This window comes from Chionomys nivalis, chromosome 16 (genome assembly GCF_950005125.1).
Source record: "Chionomys nivalis chromosome 16, mChiNiv1.1, whole genome shotgun sequence".
Lineage (NCBI taxonomy): Eukaryota > Metazoa > Chordata > Mammalia > Rodentia > Cricetidae > Chionomys > Chionomys nivalis.
The window spans coordinates 39,712,465-39,738,901 of record NC_080101.1 but is presented as its reverse complement, the minus strand read 5'-3'; the positions used below and the strand labels follow the sequence as shown (position 1 = coordinate 39,738,901).

Genomic DNA, 26,437 nt, shown 5'->3' with positions numbered 1-26,437 from the left:
TCACTTAATCCACTTTAAAAGCAACATATACACACATATGATGCATTACAAAATATAAAAATTACACTGAAATATAAGCAATATCATCACATGGCAATCCTCGCTTTGAATCATGAAGTATTTGTTTCAAAGCATTTTATAAAGACCATTTAACTTTAGAGTTGAATTTAGCTAGTTTTATGTAAAATATGCAACTCAAAATTTATATTTTAAAATAAAATCAAGGCTATGTACTTGGAAAATGCCATTATATTTTGATTTTGGTAAATTTTAGACTCATGATTTGCTTTTGATTATTTTTATATCATAATTTACATAGTAATTGTATGACAAAAACCCCTCAGTTCTGTTGAAAAATGCTTCTCCCTTCATTGACAGATTAGAATAGCAATAATGCTTAGCTCACTGATGTGACTAGAGCTGAGTCTCTATGAAGTAGTAAATGATAATAGAGCCTGCATTCTTAAGGATTAAAAAAACAGACTAAGATCAAAAATAATAAATGAACTTTAAGTAGCTATACAGCAAAGTGGTTTTAAATTCAATTTGGAGTGCATTTTTCTTTCAAAGGAATGCTCCAAACAATAAAGACCTTTGCTTCTACCTGAACAATCTTTTTTCTAAAATGGTAAATATTTATATAAATATATTTTGGCTGTATTTAAGTAAAATGTTGCTTTTCCACATAATGATTCTCAAGCGCTTGACTGTTAATCAAAATTCCACATCTTTATTTATTAAACATAGTAAGGTAGTTCTATCTAGCACGAGTCAAGAGAAACAAAAAATACACAAATTGGAAATTAAAATGCCATTGTGGGCACATGAAATGATCTTATGTACAGAGGTGACTCCTTTCCTCCTAATTCTACCCAGAAGTGCTTGAATACATAAATCTAGCACAGCTGTGAACCATGATAATAACATACAAACCAGCACTGTTTCTACATGGTAATAATAAAATATCTGAAAGAAAAATTAAGAAAACAAGCTGGTTTCCTACAGCTATGATATTTTGACAGTTTTAAAGGTCTGTTGCTGCAGCTCTATAAGCTTGGGAAGTCACCATTATTAAACTAAGTAACTGTCACCAGTTTAAAAAGCCCATAACTATGGGTGTGGGTCATTCAATTGAGGCTCGTTACTTCACTATTTTAGATTAGTTTTCATCGGAGGTAATGTATAATTGTACTGAAGCAAAAATTACAAAAGAATTTCAAAATTTTTAATAAAATTATTTTTTTATATTTTGTAATAAAATTTTAAAGAATTTAAGACTTAAAAAGTCACATCTCCAGAATTAAACAAAAATTGGCATTTATGTGAATACAAAAAGTTAAATATACTTAATTTGTAAGTGCTCCATCTCATACTGACTAAATACTATCTTTCCTATACTAATAAGAAATTAACTAAAAGTTATCACAAGTTAACAATAAACAGATTTTTAATTAAGAACATCATTTTTGTTTATGTTTTTATTAAACAAAATTAACATATTACAAAATAAATCATTTTCCAAATTACACACATAAATAAAAGAAAATAAACAAGTTAATACACAATTCAGATGAACATTACTATGGGGAGCCTTTTATAATTATTTTTTAAAAGCAGAAAAAGACCTGGTTATTCTCTACAATCTAAACAATTAGATGGGTTAATCCCACAAAATAAATACCTTACAAAATAATTGATTATAATCCAAGCATTGCACATATTATACCTTTTTTAAGTTTACTAAATACAAACATTCAGACTTTTAAAAATAGAAACTGGATCAATGGATTAAATTTACTTGTGATCATTGCAATCCCAGCTGTGTTTCCAGTCAGAAAGCAGAGGTAGCCATAAGGAACCTAAGGGGTGGGGGCGGGGTGCTCTGAAGGTGTTTCTCTAACAATCATTAGCAACAATTGCTAATATAGCCATCCCTTGGTACTAATGTCGAACTGGTTCCAGGACCCAGAGCTAAAAATGGCTGAAAATTCTCTGGTCCTTTGAAAAAGTCAAACAGTATATTTGAACATAGCCTAGAATGATCCTCAGGTACACTTAAACTCATCTAAGCTTACTTATAACAGCTAGAAAAATGTAAATTGTGGTTATACTGTACGGCTTCCAGGACAGAAACAACACCCTGAACATACTCATTATGTACAAATAGATCCCCCACCCCACAGAGTATTTCTGCTCCAAGTTGTTTGAATATTTGTTTGTGGAAACCAGAAGGGGGTAACTCTGGTGTTAGAGTGAGCTGCCAGAAGCTACAGTTGAACTGACAGTTGTGTGTCCTAATTTTCATAGACTTTCCCTTAATCACAGAATTGTTTCATAAAATTCACTTTTCGTCATGGGAGACTCAAATATAAAATGCAACATAAGGAATGAAGAAAGCAATATATACTATAAAATACTATGCACTGATAATTCATTTTTAACATAGTAGCAATTAAAAATCTACAGGTTATATTTCTGCTTATTCCAATGAAGATGCTTGGTAATATTAAATATTATATTATTACTCTTAGAATTTATCCTGGAAAATACCAGATTATTATTCTCATAACTTTCTGTGGCCTAATAATTCTATGATCATTGGAAAATTTAAATTTTAGAAGGTTAGTATTTCTCTTCAAAAAGATTTTATTTCAAGAGCATTGCTTGAAAAATAAGTTAAATTTCTCTCTGTGTGTCTGCAAATATTCATAAGTAACTGTGAGAGTAAATGTGACATGGGGTGGGTGTCCATGTCAGAGAACCACCCTGTATGTTGATCCTTGCCTTCCACGTTTTTTGAGTCAGGATCTTGTTTGCTGCTGTGTACAGCAGGCTAGCTGGCTCACACACTCTCGGGCTCTTTCCTGTCTACACTGCTCAGCTCTGCAGGAGCGGTGGAGTAGAACATGGATGCTAGTGAGCTCATCTCTATGTGAGTTCTGGCTGTTCATATCTAGGCCCTCACACTTGCACTCACTCACCAGTCTCCCTTACCCTAAAAGATGTTTCCTCTCTGTTGTGTTTTATGGCCAATTCCAGAACTAGTCTGTTTCGGAATGTCTCTATGCTTTGGAGACTGGCATGTATTATTTGTTAACATGACTCAACTGATTCTCTCAGTAGAGTTAATAAATAACATTTGTGTAAAATTAGCTAGACTAGCTGATTTTTCTATTATAATTATAAATATTGAATTCAGTAGATTTTTTAAAAACTTTTTCATTTTTACAATAATTTCTTTTTACCATAAAAGTTATCAATTTTTAACCACATGACAGCTATGGATAACTGATATTTTCTTTTTAACTTAATAGACACTGTAAAAGACTTTTTCATATAAGCATATACCTCAAAATTATGGTGCTACCTTAAAAATCATTTTTATCTATCTCTAATTTTGCAGTTATGAGTAAATATTCTGTATTATTTTTAGTAAAATTAAAGTAAAATGAATAAAATTCTAACACTAACATCATACTTTCATAGTCAATTCAGTAGTCTCTGGTGAACATTTAATTTTAACATATGAATAAGAAAATGAGACCTAGAAAGATTGACAAGATGCCCTAAAAATAGAGTATCTGAATTCCAGAACCTTATGATGACTGAGAAACAATTTTTTTTATAACATAGAAGCAGTTGCTACCATTTACTAAGCTACATCCTAATGCTTCTAGTCTTTTATTCAGCAGAGCAAACAGGGGAATTAAACATGCAAAAGCACTTGGCACTGCAGGCCCCAAGTCTTCAAGTGATGACACCATGAGTGCTCTGCACAAAGCCTGTCTTGCCCCGCGACTGAAGAATGGATAAGAAAATGTGTGCATTTACACACTGGAGTACTAAACAGCAGAAAAGTAATAATGACATCTTGAATTTTGCAGGCAAATGAGTGGATCTAGAAATCATAACATTGAGTGAGGTAACCCAGACCCAGAAATATAAATATAACTCATGAGTGGCTTTAGACATAAAGCAAGGAAAATCAGACTACAATTCACAACTCCAGAGAACCTAAACAAAGAGGACCCTAAGAGAGACATACATGGATCTAATCTACACGGAAAGTAGAAACAGAAACGATCTCCTGAGTAAACTGGGAGCATGGGGATCATGAGAGAGGGGAGGAGAGGGAGGAAGAAAGTGGAGAAAAATATATAGCTCAATAAAAACAATCTAAAAAAGAACATGGCTAACAGTCAGATTAGAAAATATAATAAAATAAAATAGCCTGTAATATAAACAAGTTTTTGCTCACAAGAAACTTGACAAGTGCATCTGATCACTAGGGAAACCAGCCGGCAAAGAGTTCAGAAATGATGCATATCCATCTACTGCCCTTTTGTTCTGTATTTCTGTGGTCAGATGTACCTAACATGTACATGCTCCTGTCTTTGGACTCAGAATACAAGTACAGCTTACCTGCATGTTAGCTAGTTTATAAATGCAAGCATTTTCTCTACTGTGAAACAGAAACCTAAAGGGCCATCCCATTCAAACTTCAGAAAAATATGCCATAAAGAATGCTACCGCATGACATCTCTCATGAGATACTTTCTTTGTATGGTTCTGTCCATTGTAGGACAAGTGATATCTTCTTTTAAAAATAAAAATGAAGTAACTGGTAAAGGGAACAGTAGTCAAATGCACATTAAGTTGGACAGTTTTCTCTTCATAATCAAAACATAGGATGTTTACTGAAGTTAGGCAATTTGATAAATAAACTGTAATATACATTACGAAGCAGGCAACTGTTGATCTAATGCGTATGTCATTCTTTCCCTACTGTATTTTTCTGACCATTTTCGGGTTAGTTCTAGATAATAACTTGGCTTATGAGGTCGGTAATCCAGGTATACTGTGTTAGTGGTTCTCTTGGGGACAGCATTTTCAATCTGAGTTCCTTCATGCCACTCATTGAAAGAGGTGATGGAGATTAAACTGGGGTGGGTCTGGAGTGCAGTGCTTAGACCGACTTCATAATACTTCCCATTGATGCGGTTCCTAGTGTTCTGAGAGTTCCATGGACGAATGTTTGTATCGATGTATCCTGGGCCTACACTTGGGATAAACATCAAGTTGTTCTCATCACAAAATGACTTCAAGTTAGCCCAGTTCTGATGTGATGAGCCATACGTGAAGCCATTGGTGGCAAAATATGTGTAAATTCCATCAAAACCACTTTGAAGAATATCATATTTATGCTTTTCTTCCACGAGAAGTGCAATAAACAATCCATCATAAGGAGTACCACGGACACTCTGAGATCCTGAAGGTGTTAACAGATTGGCCCACATTTTAGGCTTTGTTATATAGGAATCATAGACATAAAACATAGGCAGAGATTGCCCCGTACTTGTCTTGTACCTATAAAAGGCTGGATGATTTCCATATCTACAATAAAGAAACATTGAAAAGTGAGAATATGTCACAATAAAATTATACACTGAACTGACAATGATTTGAGAAGCTTGAGCACATTGTTCCCAATCTTCAGTGAGTCAGTTATGGAAGCATAATAATGCTAATGCAATCATACTTTTAATTTCATACATTATGAGACACTGGTATACTTCAAACAGGAGGTTAATTATCTCATGCCAAAGTTAACAAATGGTGATTAAAGCTATAAAAATCTATTATGAAGTACACAAATAGAAAAACCTATTTATCTTACCAATGACAGATGTCCATTTGTTGCTGAGCGGATTCTTTGTAAAATGAAATAGCTCAGAGAATCTTAACAGTAAAATACTTTATAAGAATGAAAATAATCATAAAATTCTTTTTTAATTATTCTAGATACAAATGAAGACAGATATGCAAACACTGCTATAAAATTAGTTCACATTTCATCTGAACCTTCCTTTAAAAGACAAAATGTATATTCATAAGATTTTAAAAACAGAAATGTAAAATGAGCACAAAAGGAAATCATACATAGCTTTTAAGGTATATAAAAATAGCTAAAGTAGCAACTTTTATTCATGCAAAAAGTGAACTGTAAGAACCTGAGAATGTTCGTCAGTTTACTTGTGGTAAAATTACCATAAATGAAAGATCATAAGCCAATTCCCATTACCAGATCATAGAGCGTAACTATGAACATTGAAGAAACTCACTTGTCTATAATATACTTGACATTTTTATGCATGTTTTGATCATCTCGATTGCTATACGGCTCTATATGAAAGGTGACCTAAAAAACAGGGAAAAAATCAATTAAAGAAAGCATTATCTATGAAAGTATATTTTGCATTGTTAATAAGCTGTCAATTCAACAACATTAAAGTGAAAATTTAGTGAGCTCAGCGGCTACTAAATAAATCTTGGTAGATAATACTGACTGAGAGTTTTCACGGCTAACCTAAGTGAAGCATCTCATACGCCAGCCTCTGTTACTGTGTAAGGTGGCCGCTGACTCGAATTTTGAAATAAGGAAGTTGGCATAGGTCTAGTAAGTTGCCAATAGGCCCCAGTTTGTTGGATACAATGTGTGGTAGCTACCTACACATATCAGTTGTACATAATCAAGTTGAACAAATTATGCCTAATAAACACGTTGGCTTTGTACACTACCTCTAACTAGTAAGATAAACAGTATAAGGAATAATGTAACTTTAAAAAGATAATCATAAAAAGTATTCATAAATTCACTGAGTTATCCATACCCAAGTCTATTTTATTGGTAATCTAATAAAATTATTGTTTGAATCTTATATTTTAAGTGGGACTGCCTGTTTGACAAGACTTTTACAGTACTGCAAGCTTAATTCTTTTGTTAATTACCCAATTAAAGCACAATGTATTTTCATTAGTTAATTTTCATAGAAGTATTTTTAAAGTCAGGTCATTCAGCAAATCAATCATTCTCTACTTATAAGAGCACAATGATGTAAGGTTTTGGCAATAACAAACTCAGATTAAGACATCCTTACAATCTGCTTTCAAAGCTGCAGGCCATAAATGATCAGCTTCTTCCATCAAGTGTAGAACTATATATTGCAAATTCAAAGTTATATATTTAGAACTTCTCCACTAATTAATTAATTTTATATTTTTTAATTAATAATGGATTTTTCACTATTTCTAACTCTTCAGAAAAATATTACACTAACAGTAAAATGAATTTTAAATGACAGAATTAGATACATAAAATTAAATTTGTGTGCATGATTTTTAGAGAATGTGAATCATGTAAGAATTCCATTTCACACTTCTGATATTGGCTTTACCCAAACTCTCTGAACCCTGTGGCCAAACTATTTCCTCCTTAATTCCCCCATCCCTTGACTTCACTGGGTACCACCCTTTATATCATACACAAGTGAGGCATTCCTCCTATATAGCTGGTAATGTCAAATATGTAGTAATTTTCTCTTTCCATAACTTAACTTGTATTTGGTTTTGTTCTTAAGTAGACTGCAAATCTGTTATATAGGAGACAAAATCTGTTTCTTTCTTTTCAGTTTTGATATGGTTGGCGTTGTAGCCCCCATCCTCTTGCCTCTACCGTTTTGTTCTTTAGTAAACTGCAAATTTGCTATATAGAAGACAAAATATGTTTCTTTCTTTTCAGTTTTGATATGGTTGGCTTTGTAGCCCCATCCTCTTGCCTCTACCTTCCACCTAACATTACAGGTGTGTACAAACATATCCAGCTCTCTTTCTTAATACTGCTCATACGTAGAACCGAATCTGCTGTAGAGTAGACACTGCATGAGTATCTGCAAGCATGAATTAATGATTTCAATTGTATACTAAACAATAGTCAAATTAAACTCTAGGTGGTCTACTTACATACCATTTAGGTATGTAAGTAGATTTGCCAAGTTCTCACTGTGAATGTATACTCCTCATTTAAGAAACATAACTGATTAAAAGCCATTATTATTAGACAAATGATTTACGCAAAGGTTAAAGAACTTGTTACTTCATAATAAAATGTTAAATTTATTGAAATACAAAGTATTCAACAACTGGGGTGTTTTTTTTTTTCCCTTATACTCCTCGGGGAAAGAACTGATTACTCCAACTAATTTTATGTTGTTAGGTCTTTGGTTTCTTTGGGATCTGATGTGATGATGTTGTATAACAAACACTCACAATTTTTAACTTTCAATTTTATTTGATGCACATAAACTCTATTTATTACTGTGATGGATTTATTCTAGACTGTGGATCACGTTTAAGTAAGTTCCACAGTTTTAGTCATTTGGATTCTTGGGAAGGGTGAAGTTTCTTGTTATACTAAAACAAGCAAACAGAAGTACAACCATGAAGCATGTGGCATACATTGTATTTTCTGACAATTCATTAGCCCAAGCAGGCCAGGCAAAAAACCTATCATTTACTGGACAGGAAATATTCATACTTTCTAAGAAGGACAAGGGAACAGGCCTGTGCTCAACAGTGGCAGTGTCTACCAATCAGCTCTTCCACATCTATAAAGGCTGCTTCAATGGTTGTTTTCTCAGGATGCTACATAGACATGACATAGTAAGCTGAAAGCATCCAGCTGTGATCCTTATAACTGTGGCTTCAGTGCTCTCTGGAATTACAGTTACAAGGCTTCAGGGGCTGCTCCAATGAATAATACAAGCACATACAAAAAATTACCTTTGGAGAAAACTAGTCACCATTTAGATTTTACTGATTTATATTTGGGAAAACTGTCAACATGTGCAAACTTATGCAAAAGAAGTCACTAATTCCTCAAACATGTTTTATTAACTGTGTTTCTTAAATTATAATTAAAAACATGACTTTTAGTTTAAAATAATCAAAACTGCAGATACAAAGTATTTAGTGACTAAAGCTATTATGTAATCAAACTAATAGACTATAACAAAAGATTAACTGTAAGGCAAAGCCATTACCTAGAACCTCTATTTCTAAACAAGTAATAACAAAACTGAAACTAAACACTTTTTAAATTCCAAACAGAGAGAACTGTAAAATCAACCCAACCAAAAATAAATAAATAAACAGAAATGTATTTGTAGAAGTTAATGTCACATTAATATAGTATAATTACAAAACAATTTTCAAAATAAATCTGGTAATTTGAAGAGCTACTGAGGGCAAACAATCTGTATTCAGCTTTGGGGAAATATGAATATTTGCAAGAAAAAAATGGAGAACAGTATTTTATCAAATTTTCTATCTTCTGGTCATTAAATATTAAATCTAAAGAACAGAGAGAACAAGTATGTTGCTAATGTTTAGAGAAACAATGATCGGTCAAGGTCTTCATTAATTTCCTCTTCCATATAAGAGCTTTCAGTAGAATTTAAAGCAGTCTATTTTCATGTATAATGATATTCTAACTACTTTATCTTTAAAAACCTCAGTAAATGAAAATGTCCAGTTTCATTACCGCCCACAACAGAACTGGGGCACAGACTGGACAGATCAGGGGCCTTGGATTTCTTTTGAGAAAAGAATAAACCACTTAATCAACCTCAGTTTCAGTTCCAGACTTGAAGATGTGACTACTGCAGATTCCAAATGCCGATGAGAATTCACTGAATGGCAGTGTGGAGCATGTCATGTGGTAGCTCCTGTCAATTCATTTGAGAGATACTATCAAGACTTTCTTTAGGGCTACGGAAATATTTAAGTTAGCTTTATATGTTTCTTTTAAAAAAGCCAGACTGTAATACAAACTACAAAAGAAAATCCTTCCTCCCCCTAATTCAGATCCATAAAAGAAAAAAGAGAAATTTCCAGAAGCAAAGACAGAAAGAAATTTTTTTTAAAGGTCAGACTAACAGACTGCATAACACAGGTGGTGGGAAATCTCTGCCTCTGCCCTAAGATGTCATAGTATGTTGGAGCAAGAGGGAGAAGGTACAAGCAATTAAATATATTGCTAGGAAGCATAGAAAACAGTACATACCCATGTCTCCAAACTCCAACCCCAAGAGAGGAGACCCAGAGAACCTCAGAACCCCTCATGGGAGTTCATCTGATCTAAAACTCTGTGGAATAAACAAAGTCATATTAAGACCACTGACACAGGCAGGCTGAGCCTCAACAGGATGAAAATTGTTAGCTGCAAAGTGACACAGGAATAGGGTGGTATATGCAACACTAAAATCTAGGCAAGGTTAATGAGATCACCAATTACACTTAGAATAAGGAAACTGGCCTAGGCAACAATACCCCACCCATGTCAAGGGTCAGAAATCATCTAAGGAAGGGTGATCTTTGCTTCTGAAACCAGGCAGAAATTCAACCCCACAGGCAAACTTATGAATCGCTATTGAGACTCTGCATAGTCAGATCTGAACTGCACAAAAAGGTAAACACCTCTCTCAGCAGCAATGATAATTTAGTAAGATTTCTCAGGCAGAAGAGAGCTTTTCCTGATGTTCTAATCATGGAAGAAATTAAACTGGTATTTTTATTTAATTTTAATTATTTTTAAATCCTCATTCTCGCATAAGTATTTGTTTTTATTTCTTATATTGCTCTATTACATTTAACACTATTTCCATTGTTTCCTCTCAAGTATTCTGTCTAACTTTCAGCCCATATACTTTCTCTCTCATTTCTACTTCATGTCATCTTGTTCTCTTTCCCAGCCCCTCTTCTACACACTCCCAAATGCAATTTCTAATATCAACAATCTTTAGGGTCTGATTTCCCTAACACTTTCCTAATTCTTCTCTTCTATTTACTATTTTATATGAGTTCCTGGTGACACTCAATTTACTGTCTTTCCATACCTACAGTTAGTAGGTGATATACCAGCAAATATTATCTTCTTCCTTTATTTCTTAGTGATCATTAGACTTAAGGGAGATAGCTGTTTTTAACTATTACTGAGTTTCCATAGTAGGTCTTCCCATCAGTGGCATTCTCCTCAAATACTCTATTGGAGTTGAGCTGGATATTATCCTTGATGCCCCCTTGAGGAAGTGAGCTATAAGTCTATCTAATACATGAGATAGAAGGCAAAGACATATTAACCCTGCTAAAGTGAATAGTGGTATATTATTTGTGCTTTAATAAACAAAGCTTTCTGAAGATCGGCGCAAAGCAGCTACACTACTCAGCCACACAGCTCAGGCCGTGATTGTACACACCTTTAACCCCATACTAGTTAGTCATTGAGGCAGGGTGGTGGTGGTACACACTTTTAATCCCAGCCCTAGAGAGGGATATAAGACAGGAGAAGACAGGTTTCAGTCTCAGTCTCAATCTGAGGATTCATGGAGGCAGGATCACCCATTTTTGGTCTGAGGTAGATGTAAGAGTCAGTGGCTGGCTGCTCTGGTTTTCTGATCTTCAGGTTGAACCCCAATATCTGTCTCTGGGTTTATATTATTCGTGCTACACAAACTAGTCCCAGAAGAAAAATGCTAAAAGAATTTCTAATTTCAATACAAGAAATAAAGGACATATAATAAAAATAAAAATCCACAATGACCTAATCTTAGATATGCAAATATTAACAAAGAAATAATGACCATGAAAGTAAAGAAAATAGGACGCCTCCCAAAATTACCAACTCAACAGTAATAAGATTTCCAAAAAAAGTATCCAAAATGAAATACCAGACAAAGAATTCAAGAGGATGATACAAAAGAAGATTGAGCAAATTCTAAAAGGACATGAATTCCCTATGGTAGGATAGCTTGCTTAGCTTTAATACAAGGTGGCAGGGGCTTGGTCCTGACTCAACTTGATATACAGGACTTTGTTGACACCTTAAAGAAGGCCTTACCTCCTCCAAGTTGTGGATAGGGATAGGACGGGGAAAAGCAGGAAGGTGGGAGGAAAGGAGGGAGGGGGAACTGAGGCTAGTATGTAAAATTAAAAAATTAAATAAAAAAGAGTATTAGCACCTAGATAAAAAAGGCGATCAATACATGATATGAAATAAATTTAATATGGATAAATACTTAAAAAAAACAAATGAAAATCTGGGAAAAGCTAACTGAAAAATTCAGTGTTAAACTGTTGCTGAAGATAACACTTGCATAATTCACTGAGCCTGGAAACGTTGACCTGTGGTTCCTTCACACTAGTGTTCATGGGACTAGAAGGTACTCTACACACTACCAGAGAAGAAAGCTAAAAACCAACCCAGATACAAATCTGCGATCTACAATGGTGACCACCTGCAATAGTGACATAAGCATTGTAGGAGTAACCAACCACTCTCATTTGAGGTCCACTCCAAGAGTTGGTAGCCATGCATGGCCCTGCTGGGTAGCCCAGAGCCTGAGACTGGATAGGCCATAGGTCTAGAGGAAAACCACGGACTACGGCTGTGCTCTATGGAGTAGAGTAACAAAATGATTTCTAACAAGATTTTGCTACATCCACAGATCAGTGTCTCAGCCATCATCAAAGAAGTTTCCTTTGGTAGTAGATGGAAATATACAGAAACCCATAACTTGATAATGTACAAAGAGTAAAAAAATTTTAGGACACTCAGTACTAAATGGGATATTTATCAAACACCTCCTCTCAGAGCTCATAAAAGGAGATGAAAAAGTGTAAGAACCAGAAAGGATGAATGACTCCAAGGAAACATTTTTAGACATAATAGGGTGTACATATGAATTCACAGAAAATAGGGAAATCACTCACTGTTCCTGCACAGGTTTAAGTAGACTGAGTCCCAGTGCTGAGTGGTGTAAGTGGATGTGAGTTATATAAATTCCTACACCTACCCAAGAAGTTATCTGCACTGACATCCACTTGCAAAGGAAAAAAGTATATCTCACTGGGTATATTGACCATGCTTCAGGTTGGCCCCATGCCCTGCAGTAGATGGCTAATACAAAACAAACTCAAAGCTTTTTATAGACTTTTCATCTCATCCTGTTCTATGTGGGCAATATTTGTCTTATTGGTCATCTGTGTGCATATTATGGTTTTTATTTGTGTGTTTATGTATGTATGCAAGTTTCTTGGTTTTGTTTATTAGTTTTTCTTTTGTGTTTATTTTTTAAAAGAGAAAGGACATGAAGTTGGGAAAGTGAGTAGAATCTGGGAGGAGTGGGGAGGAAAAAGCATGGTCAGAATATTGTATGAAAAAAATTTTCATATAAAATATATAATAAAAGAAGATTTAAAAAAATATCTTTAAAAATATCGTATAATCAAAAAAGCCTAAAATATTTTATATTTGGTTCATTTTAGAAAATATTTGTCCAACTATTATATAGATTTTTAACATAAAAATAAAACACAAGAAATAACTAAACAAAACAAAAAACCAAATTAGTAGAAACCCTTACCAATGAAAGGATCAAAGAAAACACAGAAGACCAAGGCTTGAAGAGAACATAAACAAGAACATTTATGCATCAATAAAGATAAAACAAAAAAAAAAGTATAAGCAAAGCAAGTGAGATACATAAGATATAATTGAGATACATAGGATATAATTAAGTGAGCTAGATAGGACATAATTAAGTGAGCTAGATAGGATATAATTGAGATACATAGGATATAATTAAACGATCAATTTACAAATCAAGGACATAGACACAAGTGAAAAATACTAAAAGTTGTGCTCCATAAAATAAAAATGTCAAATTTCCTAAATCTAGGAAGAGATACAGGCATTTCACAATTCAAATAGACAAGACTAGGAAAGAATATGTCACTTAATATTAACCAATATATAGATCAAAGAAGGAGTATGGAAATGACATACAGAAGACTTTAGGGCATACTTCCAAACATATGTTCCAATATTTTGTGTAATTTTGAAGTAATGGATACATTTCTAGGAACATATGTCTTCCTAAAATTAAAACAAGAAGATCATTAACATATCTACACACATAATAAGACTGAAGGAATACCTAAATATCTTACAATTAATCATTCTTGAAATGCCAATCCCAGACTCATTCATGGCTGAAAACTATCACTTTACAGATCTAGTCCTAATCTTTCTCAAATTATTCTATAAGATAGAAAGGGAAAAAATGCTACAAAGCCCATTTTATGAATCCAGTATTACATGGATATTCAAACCAAATAAAGACACAAGAGAAAAATATAAAAGTCAATTTTCTGTTGAATACAAATGCAAATATTCTCGATAAAATGTGAACAACCAAATTCTACAACATACTCAAAAGATCACTCTCATGATGAAGTTGACTTCATTCCAAGGAGGGAAGGATGGTTCAAAACATGCAAATCAACAAAGGTAAGAAATTACATAACTAGGTTCAAGGATAATAGATACAGAAAAAGCCCAACATTTTTTTCATGACACAGGCAAATAGGAAAAAGATTCCCTTAAACTCTAAGAAGAAAAGGTACCCACTTTGACATAATATGGCATATTTACATTCAACAACACACTAAATGGAAAAAGTTCAAAGCATCACCATAAAAGCGTATCAACCCTTTTTTTACATGCTGAAGTCAATAGAGAACTTTAACTCTTAGTTATAGAAATAAGATAAAAGATAGATATAAGAGATACAAAAGATTTATACTATTTGAAGAGAAACTAGAGCTGGGCAGTGGTGTAACAAGCCTTTAATCCCAGCACTCAGGAGGCAGAGGCAGGGAGATCTTTATGAGTTCAAGGCCAGTCCTGTCTATGGAGTGAGTAAGGTTTAGGACAGCCAAGGTTACACAAAGAAAGTCTATATTGACAAATAAAACAAAGCAAGACAGAGAGACATAAACAACTGAGAATTAATTTTTTAAAATGTTAAACTATTGACAATATTCTTCCATTCTTCATTATTCTGTACCCTAAAACTTGACTATACCATTTTTCTGATGAAGACACCACAAACTTCAGTTGTAGAATATAGAGAAATCAAGTTGGTACTAATCTGGAATGTTTGTCCTTACGAGAGAGCTTTAATAGTGCTGAGAGTTGCTATGCACACTACTGGTTGACACAAGAATCTCACCCAGCTATAGACCCCGTGAGATACAATAACCAGCCTGAAAACACATAATCACTGGTGAAACCATAGCATAAATGTCATGAGAGAAACAACTACCTTTCAAGGCCCACATTTAATTTAAGATTAAACTTCTACCTAGAACGTTTATGTATCCAAGAACCTATGGCTAAATAGGTTATAGGTCCTAGAGGAGAATGTACTACTATTATTCTGCTAAATGGACATGGTATTAAGCTAAACTCCTACTGATTTACTGTTATAACCATAGACAGTTCATTGCTCTACCCACAGAGATACTTGTTTCTGCAGTCCATAGTGAACCAAACTCCAGGGGAAGGCCAAACATCCAAGAATATATGGACAGCACAAACTGGACTTAATGGGAGGATGAGAGAGAGAGAGAGAGAGAGAGAGAGGGAGAGAGGGAGGGAGGGAGGGAGAGAGAGAGAGAGAGAGAGAAATAGAGAGAGAGAGAAAAAGAGAGAGAAACAGAGACAGAGATAGAGAGGGCAGGTAAGAGGGGGTGAATCTGACAGGAGATATTGTGACTATGAACAAAAAGCACCTGTACAAATTTCTCAAAGACTTAATTTAAAATTTCAAAAATAAAAATATATTTGGACAGGAATTTATTTTCTAACCACTTTTTAAAGATGTAAAGTTATATAGTTAAACACAGTCACTTTTGACATTTAGAGCATATCCAGACATAAACTTCACTAATTTCTAATAGTCTGTTTACAAAGGAATCCGTAAAACCTTTCTCTTCCTAGTAAACACAGATAAATGGGTGCATGTGTTTAATCATAGCACCTGAGAGGCAGAGATATCACAGAGAGGATTACTGTGAGTTCAATATCAATCTGGTCTACACAACAAACTCCAAGCCACTCAGAGCTACATAATGAGTCCCTGTTTAAAAGAAGATACAAAATGTAATAGATGAACATAACACACGCTTAGAAAAAAAAAAAAAAACAGCAAGGGGTATCTTATAATTGGATAAGCATTAGAATTTCAATTATTAAAACAAGTATTTTTTAGAATACCTCTTGCATAAAACAAACTTCTATGAAGTAATATTTTAAAACATTTCTACATGTATAAAATTTTAATTAAAAGGAGTAATTAACATAGTATTACTATCAAGAGGTAACAATGATAAAAATAGTTTGAAAACAAATTAAATACCTTCAGATTATATTTATGAGCTTTATCCATAATCGTTGGTACCAAGTGATCAGTAGCTTCTCCATTCTCATCACTTGAATCAGGTGGGTACCAAGAAAGGGCCAGGACTCCTAACAGTAAAGCATAACGAAGAATGAAAAGCAACAAGAGTGATCGCCATATGAGTTCCAAGTACATTCAAAGGGTATTTTGGTTACTTTATCCAATATTTATGAACTATTTTAAGCAACCGCTATCTTTTCAAATTAACATACTACACATTTTAGAATAATTAAGTCTCTCAGCAAGAAAGCACGTAGTCCTTCTAAACCGTCTCCTACAGACCACAACTCTCTCCTCCAGTTATTCACATTCACATACTATTTGCAGTATTTACTATGTTTGACGGATAGTACCATCATATTGTTAACTAAAGACCACAGTTTTTACTAATGTGAAGCAGTCCTATGGAGTCTAACAAAACTCTAAGTTCATAAGCTAACCATTATGGTACCAGACAGACTGAATTACTGAATTACCTAAACATTAGGTCTCCACCTATGTAGCCCTCCTCCCTGCTTACATCCAGCAGTGACTGATTTTTCACCCTCTATAATTCTGCCTTTGCCAGAATGTCATAGAGCTGAAATCATAAAGTATGTAGTGCTGTACAACTGGACCCATTTGCTTGGCGACTTGTATTGTAGGTCTTTCATGATGTCTCGTGACTCAGTCATAGTTTTCTACCGCTGCATATCCACTGTGTGGATGTTTAATGTCCGTATTAAAGGACATGCTAGTTGCTTTTAAATTTTGGCAACTATGAATAAACTTCTATAAGCACCCATATGCTAGGGTTTATTTTTAAACACATAAACATAATTTAACTGAAGATTTAATGCAGGCAAACTGATTGGAGTTGTTCCCCATAGTACTCACTTATTTCTGTACTAAGAAATTACACTTTAGGTATTAGAAACACCAGACTACAGAGAAATCATTAACTACAGTGAACATATTTAAGACAAACACTTCAAACCTCCAAATATAAATAGAGAAATGCAGGACAGTAGAAAGAGACAGCATGGGTATCTCAACTAATCAATATTTTTTTTTTTTACAAAAGGAAAGAAATAATCTTATATAAAGGAGAGCTTGTAGAATTAAGAAATCAAAGCAGCCAAAATTCTACCATGGAGAAGAGCAGGGCTAATCCAATGTCACCATTAGCTGAGGAACTATTGGCAATCTGAAGGTTGTTAGTGGAGCAAAAATCAGTTTTCTGCAGAGATGTGGTCCCTAAGAGGTGACCCATGTTTCAGGAGATGGCCTTATCATGCACATATAAGCTGCGCTAATTGGACTCAGTAGGTTTATAAAAAGAGCACCTAAGTTTGAAAATGAAAAGTGATGGTGGCTGGGGGCTAGGGGAAGAACTGGAGGGGAGAGAGTGGGGACTAGATTTATTAATACATATTAAATGCATGGATGAAATTCTTAAACAGTAAAGAGTAAGAAGCTGCAGGAGACCTAGATCTTAACACTTAATTTTCTCATAGTTCTAATACGTTAGAGAAGAATTCTAGCTGGAGGAACAAAGTGGTCCTTTCATTAAAGCTAATGGGGGAAAAGGCTATCTATGTTTTCTATCCATGGATAGCAAAAAAGCAAAATACTGAACAGAACAAAGAACTAATAGTGGATACGGATCCAGGGATGTTACGGCTATTGAAGAGGGGAGTTGCACCTAGATAATGATGTTGGTGAGAACAAAAGTTGGAAGAAAACTGACCAACATACAGCCCAGGAAACAAATTTCCTTCTCAGAAAAAGCAATGAAAAAAAAAACACACATAAGGGAAGTAACCCATATCAAAAAGCCACAAAGCACACAATAATTATAAAAAATGAATTCTTCCATATTCAAACCATGATTCTATTTCTAATAATTTCTAACAGCTATTGATCTAATAGCATAGAACCATCAAGCCTGGGCAAGAAGAAATACCATGACAACAAAGACCTACTCAATAATAAGGAGGTAAGCTAGTAATGACAGTGATCCCAGAAGTCAGTCTCCTCCAGTGTGCTAGGAGTGAAGCAGCTCTAGGAAACAGCAGCCTGTAGCCTGCCTTTCAGTGCTCACGTGTCTCTGCTGCACTTTCTGCAGATACTTAGGTGAGTCAGCATCAGCATTCTCAACAGCAAAGACAAAGCAGTCAATCAGGAAGCTATCTTCTTCTTGAGCTCAAAAGCATGTTTCAGAGAATAATGAATAAAATACAAACAAAGACAATAAAGAAATCTAAGGAAATAAAGCATCAGGCTTTACTAATGGAACTCCAAAGACAACAGACCTGGCTATGTAGAACCCTCAGATGCTGGCTCTAGAGACTCGACATTTCTCAGACACCAGATAATATACTGTGATTGGTAAGAGTTTATGACTAAAGATATGTACTATGAAATCATACAAAGAAAAGAGAAAGATGTGGGGTATGGGTGACATAAGAATAACCGATCACTTTTCACCAGTTAAGTTAAATGTTTACACTGCAATGCTATAGTGATATTAAAAATAAATAAGCATGACTACATGTACTAGGCCAAAAGAGACTGCAAGATTAAAAAACTCACATTAGTGTCAGATAAGGCATATAAAAGATGAAGAAAAGACCATAAACAGGACAAGTGGAAATGCAAAATGGAACATTTAAAACCTCATTACATTAAATAAAAATGAAACTGACACAGAAATTGAAAAGGAGTAGTTAAAGAAATAAAGCCACACTGTATGCTACAGAAAGGAAGAACAGTTGAAATGCCCAACACATAACTACAGAAGCAAACACCCTCAATCATATAATGAGATATTATCGCTAGTAACAATGACTAAAACTGTTATCTTTAACAACAGGTGAATCACAAAATTCTGTGCAATGCAAATCATAACAAGAAAACAGGGTAGCTAAATACATTTTGCTGTCATTAGGAAGGAAACAATCATAACTTCACAGTGACAGAAATCAGATACAGTTGCCTGAGTGGGGTCAGGATCAGCAGTAAAGAGGGCAACAGTGATCCCAATTTTAGCTAGGCAGGGAGAAAGGTCCCGCTGCACTCAACTCATGACCCTTTTCCTTCAGCTTTTCAAAAAAAAAAAAAAAAAAAAAAAAGTACTGCTTAATTCAGGGATATAAATTAAGATTGGAATTAATAAAAGTATAAAAACTGATAAGTAATTTATTTGCCCACCCACATTATTGATATATGTAAATAAAATAAACTAATTACCAACCAATCGAGGCTGAGCTCATTTGTCTCATGTGAGTTTCTATGACAGAAGGGTCCCGAGAGCTGTAACTTCCTAACTCAGGATAAAAGTTGGAGCCAATGTCATCTGGTGGAGTATGTCTCCCTTGTGGATAGTTCTTAGCTATTCTAGGATCCCAGTGCTCCAGGACGGGATGATTCCAGTGTATGTATTTGCCATCAAATTGTGGATTTCCATACCAACTGTAATAAAATACGTGTAAAAAATAATTCAGAGGAGGCAGTTCTTCCAAGGTCGCCTCAGAGGCTTTGGGTGGCCTCACAGGCATGTCAGTAGCTTTTGAATTCTTTGTATTTCTTTCCATGTTGATTCTATCACTCTTTTGGAAGTCAGCTTTGTTTCCCAAGGGGGCGTTTGGTAGATGAAGTTCTGGAAGAAGGTCAAGCCCAAAAGGAGTTCCAAAGGATGCTGTATTTGGCCTCAGCATCTTTAAGCCCATCATCAGAGAGAAAATAAATAGAATAAAAAGTGACAAAATGATGCAAGTCTTTCTTCGAAATTTTGCCATGATGACATTCTTTAAATTCCAAAATTGTGAATGGTTTGCTGCAATTCATTTTTAAAAAGATGATTAGTAAATAATATTAATGTAATAATTTCTACAGCATTTAAAATGAAAACTAAAATCCATTGACTACGTTAAAAAATAAAATATAATAAACCACCAAATACTATTAAAAAACATGCATGCACACAGGCACACCCACAAACGTTCATACATACACAAGAGATACAGATTTAGAAATAGCCCTATATACACACCAGTAACATTTAGTCAGGTGAACTCAGAAATCTGTTTAATAAAATATATTTTTATCATGTGAATAAATTTTGTGTATACAGAATATACAAAGTCAATAATTCATATATAAGAACTAAATTTTAAAATGGTAGTTAATGACAGGAAACACTTAATTGTCCACATTTATGAGCCTTTTCAGTAAAAACATAAAAACAGTGATAAAGTTTTAAAAAGGGTCCTAGAATTGTTGACTTAGGCTGGTGACTAAATTTTAAAATGGTAGTTAATGAGAGGAAACACTTAATTGCCCATATTTATGAGCATTTTCAGTAAAAACATAAAAACAGTGATAGTTTTAAACAAGGTCTTAGAATTGTTGACTTAGGCTGGTGAAATGCACTAGTCAAGGTATATAACAAAAACACAATTGAGTTTGGAATTTGAAAAATATATCAATGAAGGGACCCTAGATAACTCACTGAGACTCTTTATCAAGTTTTATCATTTTGCTTTTTGATATAATTTCTTTTATGCACAATGCAAGGTAATGTTGGCAAAAAAAATAAAAAAGACAAGTATTTAATTACTGAATATTACTTAAGATTTGAAGTAAATGAGGAAAGAAACATAAAAAGAACATTAAGGATTGTCTGTGTGTGTGATTTCTCGTTCCTTTATTAGATAGATCCATCAATGCATGACCAAAATTTGCATTTATGGACACTGCCTTTGTATCTCTGCCCCCATACTTCTTGCCTATAAATTTAAATCCTTAAGCTGTACCTTTATTTCTTGTATTACAGATTTTATTGATTTCAAATGACTATTATATCATCGCAAAACCAATTCCATCTTTAGCGATCAACCACGAAGGGTATCCCAATCTTCTTAACAAGTCACTTCAATCACTGTATTGAAAAGTCTGAGCTCTGCCCCTGCTAGGCCATCTTTCATAGTGCTGGCAGGTGCTATGAAGGTGGCTGGGGCAGGAAAGGTGTAAGTGGTCTTACCTGGTGCTAAACCCTGCATGCTACAATACTGATCTGCCAAAAATGCCTACTGGTACCTTCTGTGCGTAACCAACTGCTCTCTGGATTAGATTTAAAGTATGCTCTACAGGGATAAGTTCATGCCTGCTATCTGTAAACATGGTCAAAATCCAAGGCTAGGTAAACAGGTTCCAGGAGAGGTTTTGATGGTCAGACTTCTAAATATTTATATATTCATAGATTTGTGACGCTCTTAGCTGTACAAACTTCTTACTGTCACTGATTGTAGTTAATGAAGAGATTCATTACTGAACAAATTGCTAAGAATAACAGAAAGGCAGTGCTTAGTTGGAGCTATCTCCTTGTCCCTACAACATCGCATGGAACACTGCTGGAGAAAAGCAAAGAGAATGTAAGAAAGGAAAACTTTGAAACGCTGTCCTCTGGACATGGCCTGGATGCTGCAGCTAAAAACTCAATAGCAGCCGTGCTTAGCTGCGTAAGAACTAGAGAATTACAAATTCCAGCATGGAACAGTTCACCCAAGGCCCCGAATCTAGCTGAGAACTACTGGGAGTTGATGATGATTGGAGGAAGACAGTCTCATTTTCTTCGGGGCGTGGCGACCTCCACATTGCTCATAGCACAGGGAATGACCCCACACCCATGTGTTCTTGTGCAGCACCAAGTAAAATAATTAATTAGTTATGAGGTCATAAAGTTGGGAGATGGGACTCTGGGATTCTGGAAATTTGTAATGTGGAGTAGAGAGTAGGTAAGGTTAAGATACATTGTAAACATACATAAAATTTTCAAACCATAGGTAAAAATTATTATTTAAAAAATTTTAGCTCTTAAAAAAAAAGAAAAGAAAAGAAGGGAGGTAGGAAGAAGGCAGACAGGGAAAGAGAAAAACACAAAACCTAAAAAGTCAAGTATCTGTTCTTATTCTTGACTATTCCAACCAACTTGAGCATCCACCCAGTCAAGGGCATTTACTGAAATGCCCGCAGTGCAATGCCCCTGGACTATTCAGTTTAGAGACTGTACTGCTCTCCTTGGTTTTCAATTCAATGTTTAAATTTTAAACATACATTAAAAAATTATGCATGGCATTACAAAAAAAAAAATTTTAGCTCTGTAGTAACAATAAGTGCAAATTCCTATCTTTCCTTCTCTAGCCCGGTATTTCTCTACTTTTCTCCACTGCAGGTCTCTCACTCATAGGATTTTTGTCAGTGTGAAGACTTTTTCCCATCTGACAATGTATCACTAAGCAATTATGAACCATGAGCAATTTACTTATGATGATAAGGATGAAAAGATGGGGGGCATGACAACATCCCAGAAGTAGCACATGGTAGCTGGATGTGGTGACACACACCTTTAGTCCCAGAACCTGACACTGAGGCTGGCAGAACTCTATGAGTTTCCAGGCCACCCTGGAACTTCCATGCCAGCCAGAGCTACCTAGTGAGGCCCTGTCTCAAAATAAATAAACAAATAGGCTCTGTTTCAACAGAAATAATAATAATAATAATAATAATAATAATAATAATAAAAGCCAACCCAGCACTAAGCATGTCGTTCAGGTGTTAGAACATATGCCTAGCATGAACAATTCCTTGGGTTCTAGATTTGACCCTCAACCCTGCAGAATACAAACAATAAAGCATATTCTTTATTATCTCTAAAAATAATATTCAAGGTGCAAGACAAAGCAGAAATCTGCCTCCTCCTCCTGATTCTTCTCCTAAAGACTCCTGAGTAGAAAGCTCTATTGAGGCAGCAGCATTTTCCTTTAATGCTGGCATTTCTAACACTGTACACTGTAGTAAACTATATGTGAACAAGTTTTCTATCCCATAGAAATGGAGGTTATTTGTACTCTAGTAGATCCCAACAAATATGATCACTGATCATTATTTTTTTTTTTTTTTTTTTTGGTTTTTCGAGACAGGGTTTCCCTGTCGCTTTGGAGCCTGTCCTGGAACTAGCTCTGTAGACCAGGCTAGTCTCGAACTCACAGAGATCCGCCTGCCTTTGCCTCCCGAGTGCTGGGATTAAAGGCGTGCGCCACCATCGCCCGGCAACTGATCACTATTAAGCTTACTTTTTAGGCCCTCCTGTTTTCTATCCCATAGAAATGGAGGTTATTTGCACTCTAGTAGATCCCAACAAATATTATGATCACTGATCACTATTAAGCTTACTTTTTAGGCCCTCCTGTTTCTGACACTGTCATGTGTTTGGGCAGTATGTCTATAACATAATAATAGTCTATAATAAGCAATAGTATAAAAGAAAATTCATGAAAATTCAATGGTTTTAAAGTCCATCTAAACAAATTACTGTCTTAATATCTGTGCCAACACAATGCCTCTGGACTCTAAAACAAACACTAAAACACTAACAGTGCTTTAACACTCCCAAAACACTGTCTCGGAGACAGGCAAAGGAACTACTTACCTGGTTTTAACTACAAAAAGATTTCAGAAGTTCCTCGTGAGAAAAACAAAAAAGCCTCTACAAGTCAACTGCAGGTGTAGAGGATCTCAAAAGCAGAAAGCTCAAGGTACTGGCCAGTGACAACTTGTACTCATCAAAGGGAAGTTTACATGTCCCAGAGTTCCACAACTGCTTCTCCTGAAACCATGTTATTTTTATGTTTGGTGCTTTTAATATTTTAAAATGATAATGTGAAAGTCTAGTGATTTCCAAAAAAACACGTATTATATACTTAAACAGCTAAGAGATCTAAACGATTATTTTAGAAGTATCTGCTCATATTAGTAACTCAGAAACACCAGTTTCCCTTTTAAATTAATCAAATTATAAAGATTCCTCCTGCTTATTCTTCTGTATTCATACTACGTTCTTCTAATTTTATGCTAGAAGTACCTAGAGACAGACCAAACTAGTGCTAAGAACACACAACACATCTGAAACTTTTGGAGTCTTGCCCCAGGTCAGATTTACTGCAAACTTCATTCAGAAGTCCAGTCAGGCTTCCCTTTTGATCCTCACAACCATCTATGAAGCAGAACTTCATGTTACCGGCGATGGGACTAAGCAAATGAGGTTTTCCAAGCTTTTGAGCCAACTGGCAAACAGCCAAGTAACCTGCCACTAAGAATTCAGCAAGGGCAAAACATAGGGCTGCAATGTGGGCTCCTGCCTCTGGCCTAGGTGCCCTCAAGTATAGAAGACTTTACTACAATGATTTCTGCGCCTTGGAAGCTGACAGACGAAATAATCAATGGTTTCCTTTCTGAACTGAGGTCCACACTTAATGAGAAGGCAGCTCATGATCACATACAAGTTACTTACTATGGAGTAAGAGTCTCAGCTTTCTGTATTACACAGACTACAAGCCTAAAATTGAGGTTTCCGTGGCTTACAAACCGCTCTTAGAGTGCAAGAAAGTACTGCATAAAAGCGATTTAGAAATCTGAATTAGTTTTACCAAAACTTACATTAAATTTGCATTTTTTTCTTTAAAAATGCCGCCTACAGAGTACCGTCCTGTCCCACTTCTTATTTGTCTTTCTAAGCTCGTACAAACAGATCCATACGAGTGCTGATGTTAGTTTTTAGGACTTCTCCATCTTCCCCTCTATTATCCGTAAGCCCTTGACACAAGAAATCGAAAGTTTTAACCGCTTGTACCCTCAACGTGTTCCTCCGCAAATGGAAAAGAAACCGGGCACCCTGGTCCAGCGAGGGGAAGTCTACAGTACCGAGCCACGCGTGTTAAAGGGGAACAAAGACCTCGGAGGGCGGATTTGTCTTGGTCGCCTCCGGGACTCCAGCTAGGCTGGGACACGGGCGCCGCGACCGCCCGGGCCCTCCAGACGCACTCGAAAGGTCGGGGCTCTAGGCCGAGCGGTGGGGAACCGCCTCGGGGAAAACTTGCAGCTTGTGGGGTGCCGAGCAGACGCCGGCATTAATCTAGCGGGAAGCCGGCGTCCGGGCCGAGCGAGATTAGATTCCGAGGCGCCCGGGGCGCAGGGTCAAAGGGCGCAGCGGGAAGGAGGCCTACGATTGGCTGGCGGGCAAACGCGCAGGCGCTAGCTGTGGAGTCGGTGTGGGCCCTGGCTTAGGTGTCCCGCAGCTACTCACCTGGGGCTGGGGCCTGCCACCAGCGGGGACTCGCCGACCGAGGGAAGGAGTCCCGAGTTCTGCCAGGGAAGACTGCAGCGGCCACCGCCACCGCCTCCGCCTCGTCCCGCCTCCCAGAGGGCAGCGCGGGGCGCGGCTCGGGGGCGGGGCTCTGCGGGGCGGGGCTCTGCGGGGCGGGGCTCTGCGGGGCGGGGCTAGAGCCTCCAAGCCTGTCCTGGCATCAAGCAGGGGTCAGGGTGGAGGCAGCAGGAGGAGGGATGGAAGGCTGGAGTCCCATTAAGATCTCTGACACTTTAGCCCCTAAGACTAAGCAATGACACTGGTCAAGTCGTCATGTTGCTTGTTATTTATATTTCATTAGATGTTTCCAAAATTTTAAAGCTAAAAGTGTGTTTTAGTTTATAAATGGGCAAACCAGAAGTAGACAGACAAAGAGAGGTGGAAATTACAGGTCTACTAGGAATCGCATGTGTACAAGGACAATAAAAATAGAGCGTAAGTCAGGTGCAAGAAAAGAAAATAACTTTTGTAGCAGAGGCTACAGCTGGGATTTGCATCTTACATCAGCCTCAGACACCAAGAGGATTTTGTGTTTTGTTTTGTTTTGGTTTCATGGTAACCAGGAAACCTTGACTCAAAGACTGAAACTTGCAGGTGTGAGTATGTGAACAGTACTGTTAAGTCTCCTTTTAAAAAGTTGAGGGTTTTTAAAGATATATAAAATAATTTAGAGAATAATAATTAAAAATATGCCTTAGTGCTTACTCCAAAGCTTAAAACCAAAAATTCTTGTTTTCCTATCATCATTAGGCAGTATTTTGCTTTTTATTTTCTTCTTCTTCTGAAAATGCGTTTTCTAAAAATCCTGTTTCCCTGGTTTTGTATGTTATATAAGTGAAATTTCTCTGGGTTTCTATGCTAACATGTTTTGCTACATGTTTATGTCTTGAAATTCCTACACATACGAATCATATTGCATCAACTAGTTTACATTTTCCATGTAAACACTCTCTTTTAGTCAGCGCTCAGCAGTAAGAGCACTGACTGCTCTTCCAGAAGACCCAGGTCCAAGTCCCAGCTCGTAACTATCTGTAGCTCCAGTTCCAGAGGATCCGACACCCTCGCACAAACACACAGTCAGGCAAAACACCAATGTACACAGAATAAAAATAAA

General features: G+C 35.9%; 1 protein-coding gene across 4 annotated transcripts; it reads right to left on the bottom strand.

Annotated features, from left to right (window-relative positions):
- Window positions 1-727: 727 nt before the first annotated feature.
- Window positions 728-25,360, bottom strand: Manea (mannosidase endo-alpha). Of its 4 annotated transcripts, XM_057790700.1 has the most exons (6): window positions 24,811-25,022; window positions 23,611-23,787; window positions 19,375-19,956; window positions 16,098-16,207; window positions 6,123-6,199; window positions 728-5,394 (listed from the first exon to the last, which is right to left on the bottom strand). In XM_057790700.1, exons 3-6 carry the CDS (start codon window positions 19,916-19,918, stop codon window positions 4,737-4,739), a joined length of 1,389 nt encoding a protein of 462 aa, XP_057646683.1. In that variant the 5' UTR covers window positions 19,919-19,956; window positions 23,611-23,787; window positions 24,811-25,022; the 3' UTR covers window positions 728-4,736. The 4 variants fall into 4 exon arrangements, with proteins under 4 accessions (XP_057646683.1, XP_057646682.1, XP_057646681.1 ...); XM_057790699.1 differs by lacking the exons at window positions 23,611-23,787; window positions 24,811-25,022 and adding an exon at window positions 25,264-25,360; XM_057790698.1 differs by lacking the exon at window positions 24,811-25,022 and having other exon boundaries at window positions 23,611-24,196.
- Between the last annotated feature and the right edge of the window lie 1,077 nt (window positions 25,361-26,437).